This window comes from Gobius niger (assembly GCF_951799975.1).
Source record: "Gobius niger genome assembly, chromosome: 11".
Taxonomy (NCBI): domain Eukaryota; kingdom Metazoa; phylum Chordata; class Actinopteri; order Gobiiformes; family Gobiidae; genus Gobius; species Gobius niger.
In genome coordinates this window covers 12,962,855-12,975,049 of record NC_136862.1, presented here as the reverse complement: position 1 = coordinate 12,975,049, position 12,195 = coordinate 12,962,855, and the positions used below count along the sequence as shown (strand labels likewise).

At 39.3% G+C, this 12,195-nt stretch overlaps 1 protein-coding gene across 1 annotated transcript in view; it reads right to left on the bottom strand.

Moving 5' to 3' along the window:
- Positions 1-12,195, bottom strand: part of tspoap1 (TSPO associated protein 1) — a 30,216-nt gene that overhangs the window by 9,894 nt on the left and 8,127 nt on the right. Inside the window, exons 3-14 of the mRNA XM_079565856.1 lie at positions 11,866-11,994; positions 10,596-10,769; positions 10,088-10,258; positions 4,076-4,240; positions 2,951-3,034; positions 2,788-2,877; positions 1,916-2,038; positions 1,736-1,840; positions 1,581-1,631; positions 1,475-1,507; positions 486-666; positions 125-226 (exon numbers count right to left, since the gene is read on the bottom strand). Of these exons, the coding sequence (XP_079421982.1) occupies positions 125-226; positions 486-666; positions 1,475-1,507; positions 1,581-1,631; positions 1,736-1,840; positions 1,916-2,038; positions 2,788-2,877; positions 2,951-3,034; positions 4,076-4,240; positions 10,088-10,258; positions 10,596-10,769; positions 11,866-11,994 (1,408 nt within the window). The remainder of the gene's footprint in view (positions 1-124; positions 227-485; positions 667-1,474; positions 1,508-1,580; positions 1,632-1,735; positions 1,841-1,915; positions 2,039-2,787; positions 2,878-2,950; positions 3,035-4,075; positions 4,241-10,087; positions 10,259-10,595; positions 10,770-11,865; positions 11,995-12,195) is intronic.

Genomic DNA, 12,195 nt, shown 5'->3' with positions numbered 1-12,195 from the left:
ACCTCACACCTCAGCCTCTGGGCTCTGTTCGTGTAAATATAACATGCTCTGGTACAGTGTGGTTCTGAGGCTGAATGCGAGAACATGCAGTCACCAACAGTACGAGTAACAGGCAGACAAGTACCGAGCAGGTCATTTCCCTCCGGACAGGAGAGAGTGTCACCCCCCTCCAGGCTCCAGAAGGCTATTTCACCCAGAGACACCATATCCACTGAGCCACTGCAGTCTAAAACACACCACGGTGGTGCAGATGTAGCAAAAATATAAGAATAGAAAGATGCAAAGAGTAATTAGTATGAAATATTCTGATATGCTACACCAGATATTAGAAATCAGACATTATGCCAGAAGGTAATGTAACAAGAACCTATCGTTTAACACTACTGTATTGTGCACTCTCTCTTGGATGAAAAGTAGTATAGTATAATATATAGTTATACTGTCATCTTAGAGGCTTGTTTTCTTGATACAGTGGTGTGGCTTACCCCTGTCAGCAGTGAGGCCCAGTCCATTAGTCAGAACAGAGAGGCTGGGATTGTTTGGGAGAGAAGAGTCGGCAACATCCACCTTTGAAGCCTGCAGCCGAAACTTTTCCAGCTCTTGGGAGAGCACGCCAAACTGTTCGCTCTGGCTGCGACATTTATCCTCCAGATCCCGTACCTTTGACTGACGTGCACAAACAAACACAATCAATAGGGTCCAAAACCTTTATCAATGTTAATTATACCAATAGCCTTATTATATTCCTCAAAGATTGAACAATATTATACAGTTAATATATAAGTGCGTGTGGGGGAGGGGCTGTATAAATAGATCGATATTTGAAAAACTCAATAAACTACAATTCAGACTGTGGCACCTGGAATTTAACTGTTCTGCAAACAAATGAGAAAATTACACTTGTGTTGATGCGTGGAACTTAAATAAATGGTGATTTCCGGTTGTGGTGAGTGTTTCCTGCACAAAGCTTCCTGTTTGCTGTATAATCCTTACAAAGTAGCAAAGCTAAGTCGCCAAGTCACCAACAATATGGAGATCATTGCAACCAGTGTTAAATCAGAAACTCTAGTTGTTTATTGGTTAAGTTTAGGGGCCAGACAATTAAAAAAACAAAAAAACAAGAGACAACACAAACAGGGACAAGGGGGAGAAGCACTCATCAGTACCTGCATGCAGTCCAATGTACTCTGGTTAACGAAACAAGCAGAAAAGAAAAAAGAAAGACATGCTTTGAAAAACAGCGGCAAGATAGTATCTTTTTAATCAAAGGTCAATCAGGACTTCAGCAGTTGTGGTCCTGATCAGTGCAAAGCTCATGTTAGAAGTTAAGTATCACATGAATGTCCTGTTCAAAGGAATGAGACTTTATTATGTGACACTGTGCGACTGAGCGACGAGGCAGATTGTAAGGGTGACAAATAAAGTAAGAGGAAGGAAATGAGCGTATTTAAAACAGGGCCAACTAATACCCTACCAGCTCCCTCTGCAACACAAGCTGAACCAAGTCCTAAAACAAAATACACAGGAAACAATTTGACTAAAGCTCATCTAGCAACTGAAGTAATGAGAGCATACAATACCTCCAGCATTTGAACCACTCCCTCATGTTCCCTTTTGGCAAATAACTGAGCCTGTAAGTGAAAGAGGACCATTTATAACACTCTGTACTTAGTATTAGAAAAGGTTTTCACTTCCTATTGACCATTTTGACTTATACTATTGTTCTGTCACTTACCCGCTGTAGTCGTTTGATTTCATCCTGTTTGAACTTAAGGATGGCCAGTGCCTGCTCATGTTCCAATTCCAGCTGCTGCCTTCGCTCAGCAACCTCTCGCATATGCTGTTAGATAATGAAAATGTAAACCATGTGTCGCACAACAATAGGCTGTTAAGAAGTGATTGACTTGATTGGTACCTTTAGGACCTGCTCTAAGTTCTCCAGTTTGGCACGGAGTCTTTGGTTCTCCTTGAGAACTGAATTGTGTTGAGCAGTCACTTCAGAGAGATCTTCCCTCAGCTCCTCATTTTCAGCCCGAGTCTGAAAAGTGACACAGACAAATGTAGCTAAATGCTTTTCAATCAACCAAAGGTATTGTGTGAATTCATAACCTCAAATTTAGATACCTTTGCGTCAAAATCCTGTACATAATGTATTTCTTCTATAACATTTAAGTTATATTAATGAAAAATAAAACACACACATACTTATGCCTTGAGAATCCCTGACTAACTGTGGGACAAAGTGTGCAGGTGATATAGAAAACAGCTTGAAGAAAATAAATGCTGTGCATCCAGGTTCAAAGGAGGAGTTTCACCAAGAAAGTAATGAATTCGGACCCATCGAGCTAATGGAAAAATGTAGGAAGTCATTGGGGAGTAGCTGGGCAAGAACTGGCACCTCCTGAGCTACTGATTAAAGCAGAAAGATGCCACGGAAATAAAGTCAAAATAATGCTGGGCACATGAGTCATGATCATCTGTTCTCATGTCTGATGAAGGGCCGAGTCGACGTCACTCGTTTGGATGAAGAGCAATCATTTGGTTGGAGCTTTGCAAGCTGTGCAGACTTTTTGTCTTTTCCTCATTTCAGTTTTTTGGTTCCTGTGTGTCTCTTAGTTATTCTGGATACTCTGTCATGATCATACTCTAACTAAGGAAAACAAACTATCAAGACACCTCTAACTTGTATTGTGTACCTCAGACCTCAGGAGTGGTAATAATACTTTCTCTAACACTACAGCAGGACGTGAAAAGAAGAAATAAATGTTTTAAGTTTGTACAGCAGACCTGGTCGAGCAGCTGTGCCTTCCTCCGGAGGAGGTTTGTCTCCTCTTTTAGTTGATCATTTTTACATCGCTGCTCTTCAAGCTGGCTCTCCTTTAGTCAAACAAAGATACAGCATAGAATGTAATGTGCATTCACTTTGAACACTCTGAATGAGAATACTTACCAAATCTACACATCTTCTTTGCCGCTTTTTTACTTCATGCTCAAGATTTTCACATTCTTTTCTTTTTTTGCTTAGTTCACTTTCCTAAAGCAAATTAAAATAAAGTTAAATCAACACAAATATGATCGATTTTGTTGACTTTTATTTACATAATGACCTCTGATACATGAGAGATGAAGGTTTTGCAAGCTTAGCCACCTTTAATTATTCTAAATGCAGCTTACATGCAGGAGCAGCATAAGAGAAATCAGCTTATTTCAGTGTGGCCACAGAACTCATCGAGTATTACCACCACGACTGTGGGACAGTGGGGGAGGCCACACACAGACAGGCTAATTGAAGCTGAACCAGACTCAACCCTCAGGACACAGCAAGACAATATGCAGCATTAAAGAACAATGAAAACTCTCTCAAGCAGCTTTTCATTCTGCAAATTTAAAGTTTCAATAGAAAAGGATTGTTTAGTCAAAATAAGATTTCTTAGATTCCTGGTGGATTCTGCAATAATAATCTAATCGAGATGTGAAAATATTAAATATTGAGATGCATTCGGACGCTGCAGTATGTTACATGGAGTCTCTGAATTCCTTTTTAGATAATGCTAGTCAGTGGATTATGTTTAAAATATTCCCTAAAATGGTGGATTTCTAACACTCGACCTAGAACTCTATCCAAACAAAGACCATACAAATAAACATAGATTTAAGAATATTTGTTATTCAATATCTAGTAGAATTGGGAGTTTGTCAAGTACAAAAGTAAAAACTGTGTCAATAACCTGATTTGGACGACCGTGCCAATGTACAACCATCCTGTTTCCAAGAGACCAGATCAAAATAATCCCAGCCTTACATAATCCATCAAATAGTTTTTCCTACAGAGGTTTCATCATTTCACATTTTCACTGACCATGTTGAAACTGACGACAGCATTCTGCATAATGTAAGAATAATATGGTGCATACTTTTATTTTTCTGCACAATGGTAATTTCAAGTATGTAATATTGTGTGTGATCAAAGCAGAGAAAGAGAACGGAACATTTAATATAATAATAATGGATAACAAATGTGCGGGTGGAAAGGCGGCTGATGTCGACTCAGACACAGTAAAGGCCATAACCCTACCAGAAAATGCAGTTGGTCCTGAGGCTGCTCCTCCTGTAGGGAGGGGGTCGGGCTGAGGCCCGGGGCGGGCGTCAAACGCTGCCCCGACTCCTCCTCCTCTTGGGGGGTTTTCTCACATGTGAACAGAACTTCATCTAACAACACAAAAGGGGCTTCAGCAACAACCTGAGAGAGAAAACACAGAAGGAGAAACAATCCATGAGGACAAAAGAAATCAAGGGTTTACTGTTTAAGTAGCACCAACTTTTCTGAATGTTTACAACATAATGTAATGGATGAATGGCATTTCCAAAAAAAGAGATTAACTTCATCTTTCTTATGTTTAGCCCTGCACATCAGGTTTTACATTGACCACAATAAGATGCATGTGTTGCATGTTAAAGTCTTCACTATCAGTGACGGATTAACAGCACAAGTTCTTCTCAATGGTCTGTCTACGTCCAGTGAAGAAATCCCTTAAGAACAAAGCAGATCCTTTCTTATGACATAGTCCTGTGACTTGTTTTAAAAGTGAATTCTGTGAGTGTTGAAAGCGTAATGAGAGAGCTGTTTTTATTGAATGAATAACATGATTGCAGTTAGATGTTCGTACCTCGTGCACATATAACTAGTATATTTGTTAAACCTTTGAGGTAATTGAGATTAAAAACCTCTTTTTCGAGGTAGTAGTCCTGGACAGCAAACCTAATAATAAATGAGTGACTAATGAACACAGTTGTGAACAGCTCATTGGGCTAAGACACTCAAAGGTAGGCAGGCTAGTTACGGGTTAAGAGTCGGGAATCAGCATCTAAATATAGAGCAAACCTACTTATGCTCAGAGTAGAAGTGTGCTAGTGAAGCCAATGCCCTGACCCAATAACAAGATCATAGGTACTCAGCCACGTGCAGTACAGGGAATCTCTCCGTTACACTCTTCTTTACTTTGAATGGTCACTTCCATCGGCAAACGCTGCGAGTAGAACTTGCTTGTGAGCCATTTATTTAATCTGTTCAGGAATTTAAAACTACTCTAGAGACAATAGTAATACAGCCAGTATAACAATGAACTGCATTTGCCAGCATTGATGTAAATATTAAGATCATATCAATGTTAGAGCGATTTAATGCTATCCTCTAACAATCAATACAAAAATGCTTGAGGTGGTTTGATTATTTCCTGTGCTGTGGAATATTAAATATGTGCATTGCCAAGTTAAACAAGGCATTCCCCTGGTTTATCTTTTGGACGGGTCGAACAGATGGCATTGATATTGGTGAAAAAAGGCCAACAGGATGCACTAATTCCTTTGGGCTTGGAACAGGAAGTTGTAGATCATTAGTTTTGAGTAGAGCTGTGCGATGACAATGAAACATCTTCATGATCCATTTTCCTCACCCTCGTATTGGTCAGTCTCAACACTCTGAGTGAGTGACAGCAGGAATTAACCAATCACTGCGAAGTGTGAACTCTCCAAAGTAGCAATTGGCTTTAGTTAGCTCTCAAAGGTAATTTAAAGCTACTAAGTGTGCGTGAATCGGGATCAAATCGGAATTGTGACTTGGGAAATTAATATGACTTTATCTTGTGACAAAAGCCAAGTGCATGATTAGCCTAACCACGCCTTCTTCAGGTGGTACAAGATCTTATTATTTTAATTAATGATTTATTTAATTAATGCTTTTAGTCATGCATTTAAGTTTGGGTTCACACATGCTTTACGCCATTTAGTCCAGTTTAGATCCAGCCTTGTCCTGATATGACCTTGAGTTATCGGTTCTGTTTGAATAAATCAAATGTTTTATGAGGTGTTATTTGGTGAGAGGCCAAGCAAGCGGCATCATGTCTTTCTTACAGCATCAATCACAAGATCCAAAAATACTTCATTCTCATCAGCAAAGGGAAGGTTTCTTTAAGATTCTTGCAGTATATTTAGAGGCTTAATCTGCAACTTATTATCAATTAATCATAACATTTAGTCTGTCAACTAATACTCACTTCTTTTGCTGCACAGGTCAAAAAGCTAAAAGAGCAATCCTTTACAACGATGAGTTTCAGGCAAACGTAATCAGGTTTTAAGCGTGTGTGATATAATTCTGACATGGTTTGGACGCTGGAGCACAGGAGGGGAATATTACGTAATGTCTCATTTATACAATGTTATGAGGAATAAAAGAGCTGCCATCGACAGCATTAAACTGAGGCTTAGGCAATAACAACCTTTTTAAAGGTTTGACTGCTAACACACAAACCAAACCAAGTTAGATGCAATATGAATTTAAGTAGATTTAGTCGGTAGCGCACAGAATAATAAGAGACCCATGTTTTGTGTGGATTTAACGGGTTTGACAACTTTGCCGCAAGTCTGAGGCAAATCCCTTTTTATTTTTTAAAAATGTTCTCAACATTATTTCAATCTATCATTATTCAAAATATGCAACTTCATATGAGTCTTGGTGAGGAGCACATCCATATCTTTACATATTCAGAGCTGTCACGATAATTACTATATCGACTTATCGTTCAGTAAATAACAGATAAACGATAGACTTTTGGGCTGTACATTTATTAGCATTTCCCCCTATTTTTCTTTGTAAAACTTTGATTTTTAACTGAAGCAAATTGAGTTACATTATAATCCATGTTTATTGCAGCTTATGTGGTAGTTTAGGATGTGATGATGCACTTTTAGAATAAAGGTCTACTGTCCGTTTTATGCCCGAGAGTTGACAGTATCGAGTATCGTTAGAGTCAATAATATTGTTTATCGCGATACTTTCCTGCCTCAATATATCGAGCTTCAAATGTGTTATCGTGACAGGCCAGATATGGGCAAACTTATCTGGTCTTGCATATCGCCCCATCAAAGCTTATTAAAATGTTGTCATTGTGTTTCGCCAGAATATTCCACTCGTCTCAATTTTTGTATCTATTCACCGCGTGACTCACCATTTTTCTGTCAATGGTTAAACACACGTTGGATGAGGCTTCATTACAGCTTTTGTACTCAGCCTTAATAGTTCCTTATATAACATACTGTATTGAAGTGTGGGGAAATGCATGCACCAGTTATACAGAAAGGCTGTTCTTACTCCAGAAGAAAGCTATAAGAATTGTGACTCTCAAAGGTCCACGAGATCACACAAACAAACTGTTTATAAAACTGCAGACCTTGAAATTTAATGAATTGGTCAAATTTAAAATACTACAAATTATGTGGAGAGTAAAAAATAAGTTGGTGCCAATACATATTCAAAACAAATTTGTGTTAATTACAGATAGTAACAACAGAAGAAAGGGCCATTTCTGGGTTCCATTTTCACACACTTCACAAAAACAAAAGGGGTTTCTTGTAAAAGGGATCAGTTTATGGAATTCTTTGGACATTGTTCAAAAATCATGTAACACAATCACTCAATTCAATCAAATGTATAAAAAAAAAGTACTTGGAAAATACGAAAGCAAAGAAAACATAAGAACCAATGCTGAATTTGAAACAGTTATTGATTTAGATGTAAAGTATTATTTGTACCTTGATATAGTCTAACACACATCAAAAACCGGTGAGCCGTCTGTTCAGAGCCAGCTCAGATTTTGGAGAAAAAAAAAAAAAAAAAAAAAAGGGGCATGAAATTTATAAGACAATGTCTTCCTCATGCTCCTATTCAGCATTGAATATTTTGCTTTTGCTGTTGTTGTTATTATTGTGTCTGTAATAACACCATGGCTGAATAAAAAACTTGAACTGAACTGAACTGAACTGAACTGAATTCATAAGAAACATTTGAAAAAAAGAAAGAAACAAGGCCCTCTTACTGTGTTAAAATGATCCATTTACATTTCCTAAAAAGGAGCTAATTCATTTAGAATCTTTAAAACCATTTTGCGTGCTGAGTGTCAGAATTGGTCAATACAACAGCAGCTGTGATGATACCCCAAGTATATCTTTACCCTCGCTCCCAAAATCTTTCAAAGTGCACCAGGTAGAGGGAGTCACTCAGCAGACAACAAGGCCCATTCTCTTCAAATGTGATGTCCTATGGTGAGATGCAAATTTGGTTACATATTTGACGTAAAAAGACACCAAGAGCAAATACAGCCTGGGCACATGCTAAACCAGAGGGATCCCATTCAGCAGGCCCTGAATGCCGTAAGCACATTGGTGTAATCCCTACAGACTACTGAAACGGGTAACTGGATCACTTCTTTTAAAAGCACCTTAATGGATTGGCCCGCCCGTTGATTTTCTTTTAATACTGAGCATATCAATGGCCAGAAATCAAATGCTCTGCAACCACAGCCGCTAAATCAAATCATCCAAAACCTCCTTTTGGAAGCAGCAAAGAAGCTGTTACAAAACCTGTTCTAACAAGCTGTGAGCCGATGTGACGTGCGCCTGTGCAAAAATGCAGATCAGAGGAGAGCTTTTTTTTAATCTAAAACCAACCCTGACCGTGGTACTAAGTAAAATAATTCAGCAGATTTGAATAGTTATCTTGAATAGAAAGCAATGTTAAATGTTTTGACGAAAAAAGAAACAGCTGTGGGCTTGAAGCAATCAACTGACAATACTGAGATGTCATGACACAGATTACTTCGCACTGTTGAGTCCCAACTTTGAGTGTGCACAGCGTCACTTCCACATCCAAGCTGCACACGCAAGGTTAGCCAAAGAGGGCTACAACTGACCACTCACGGCAGCACAATACAAACACGAAACTATTCGCACAACCTACCCCTGTCCTGCGAGCTGCAACGGCGTCAAGTCCTGCCCGGCCTGCTACTTATCCAATGCAGGATGGTATAAAAAAAAAAGTCTTTAGTGCGACTGGAGTCTTACCTACCATCCAAAACCCTCTCATCGCTGCCACAGCAACAGAGAGAGGATTACTGGACTGTACCATTCTGTTGTCAGAGGGGATTAGAGTTCACACAACATGGCCCCCTTCTGGGTGTGCACACACCACTGACAGTGTCCCACAAACAGAAGATTACCACTATCGGCATTCTCTTTTTAGCTCCACAAGCGCAGACTGGCGAGTGTTTTAGTGGGTACAGTATTAGATTATCACATGTTAAATGACTCTAAGAGCAATATAGGAATTATTAACAGTGATATTTTCTATTTGGATGATAATTATAGTACTTTTTTTTAATTGAAACTTGAATATGTTTAGATATGAAATAAAGGGCATAGATTTGGAGTACTGTATATCAATAGTTTCAATTTCAGAATTACCAAAAGTCTTATAGTTAATTACTAGTGTGTTCAAAAACACACTAGTAATTGTGCATAAGTGCATAAGTGCTTGAGTGCATTTGCTCCAGTTCGGCTTTACCCAAATCTTAAAGCTTCTTGACTGGAGTTTACATCGGCCAGTGTAGGTGTTACACAGGCGCCACACGTACTGTAGGTCTTACAGCCTAAGACCTACGTCATCATTTTTTTCATTCTTTTTTTTGCCCCTTTTTGTTGAGTTTTTCTTAGTTTTTTGTTGCACTTTCAAAGCTTTTTTTTGTCGCTTTTCGGTTGCTTTTTTGTTACTCTTTTGTGGATTTATTTTGTCACTTGCTAATCACACTTTCATCCCTTTTTTGTAACTATTTTGTTGCTCTTTTGCCGCCGTGTTGTGTTTCTTTTAATTGCATTGTGTCACATTTTTGCCATTTTTTGCTGCACTTTCATCACTTTCTTATTTTCTTTTGTTGCACCTTTGCTTTTTTTGGTCACTTTTTTGTTACATTTACACCCACGTTCTCATCGCTTTAAGATTTGGGTCATCTCAAACTGGAGAAAATGTGCTCTGTGAGGTGAGGGTTAAGAGGTTAATACAAAAGCGCTCTTAATGCAAAAGCCAGGCCAAACAAAGTCCTCTCATAATGAAGTAAAAAAATACTGGGACCAACCACATACTGTGCAAGTTGAATCCATCCAAAAACACTTTGTTATATTATGCACTGTTTCAAAAATCAAATGGATGAATACATATATGCCATGTTTCATTTGGCTCACTGGAGACAAGTGATTATACCTGATTTCCCTTCTCTGTTTCCTCACTGCACTTGACTGTCTCATCAGGTGTGAGCTTGTGCTGCTGTGTGGACGACGTGACCGACAGCTGTCTTTGCAGCCGCAGCACCTCCTTCTGGGACTCCCTCAGCAGTTTCTCAAATTCTGCCACACCAGAGGAAAGAGGGGACTCCTGGACACAGCAGATTGACACATTAAGCGTATCAAAAATATGGAAATGATGTGTTTTCAAAAAGCAGATTTACAAACTGCAGACTGATTTTTGTTCATGCGGAGGGAATGTAGTTCAAACTTTCCCTCAAAATCAACTGAGCGAATTTGAGACTTACATAACTCTAAATCAGCAAACCAAACTTGTAGGAGCTTACTCCTGCACTGTCATGTTAACATTAGCCCTGACGCTGCACCATGGCATGTGTAATGGAATCTTATAGACGCAGTACTGTCCACTAGATGGCAGCCATGAGAGGATGATGAAAGGCGCATGTGTCAGGATTTAGTCATGTTACCTTGGAGGTTCCCAGCTGTGTCTGTAGCTCCCTGCACTCCTGCTGCAGGGCGGCGATCTGCTTGTCCTTACAGAGCAGAGCATCAGCATGTTGGACTAAGTCCCTGGCTCGCTGTCGGGCGAAAGCTCTCTTGTATTGTTCCACTGCCCCGGGCCTCATCAATGGAGGATTCACCTGAAGAAAACACACCTTTCAGACTGTAGGCCTGTGTCCTCACACGACTGTAGGACAAGCAGGAGAGGGGAGCGCGGCTGTACTTATTCATGTCAGTAAACACAAAGAAAGGAAAACTGTGGTCTCTAGATGTTGCTGTTAACAAAAAAGCCAATCTACAAATAATAAATAGTTGATAACTTATGAGAAAACTGATAAATATTAGATGAAGTAAGGCTAAATGCGGGGGTACTGCTGTTTATTTTTTCACAATTGTTTGATATGTTTCAAATAAAGGTAACAGTTAAGAATAACTACACCTTATTTAGCCTTAATAAATGATGAGTTGACACTTAATTCATCATGAACAATTCATTAGTTAAGTGTGAATAACACTTAATAACTACTTCGCAATGAGTAAGTGAATTATGTAAAGAACTATTCATTATGAATTAGGCATCAACTGTTAAAGTTAAAGGAACAGGCCATTGCTTTTCCATACTGAGATATGTTCTTACCTGAGCTTAGACGAGTTGATGTGTAACTGTCTGGTCTTTGTGTGTGTGCTCAGTCACGCCAACGTTGTTAGCATATAGCCTCTCCCAGTGTAGGTATAGCAGCCCCTTTTAATCCGCTTAGAAAATCGACATGTTTAATTTTGTGTAGCTATACTTGGATCGTGTGAGGGTAAACGCTAACAACGTCTTGGGTCAAAGACCAGACAGTTACGCCTAAGCTCAGGTGAGAACATATCTTAGTGTGTAAAAATGGTGGCCTGTTTCTTTAACTAATGAATTGTTCATGATGAATTAAGTTTTAACTCATCATTTATTGAGGCTAAATAAGGTGTAGTTATTATAAAGTGTTACCCAAGTCAATCTAAGATGTAAGGAGTAAACATACTAATGGGGGGAAAGGGTACACAGAAGGTACAGATTTTTGTTGTTTTGTTGTTTAAGATACATATTTAATCTTTCATCAAAACCCCCCCTGAGATTAGCTTTAGCAGGACAACCCTTTGAGAGCCTATGCTGTAATGTATTTGGTGGGAATAGGAGAAAAACCGCCTGGGAAGGGATAAGCACTTTGCTGCTGTGTGGCCCGTTATTGACAGTACCACTCTGAGGTTGGCCTCTTGCAGTTTCCGTGCCCTGTCCTCCAGCCTTTTAGCGAGAACAGCCAGCTCTGTGTTCTTCCTCCTCAGTCGCCTGACTTTCTCCTCGGTCTCTGGGGCACTGCTCTTTCGCTGAAACAGAAAAGAAAAAAAAAAGTATCATCACCGAAAAATGCCTCCAGCAAAAACAATCCCAGAAGTTTATAAAATATGGCTGCCATTTATGAGCCGCTCCAAAACGTGTGTGTGTGTGTGTGTGTGCTAAAAAACAGGCGAAGATAAACCATTTTGTCAATAACCATCAAACGGAACTCAAAAAGATGCACCTGGCCT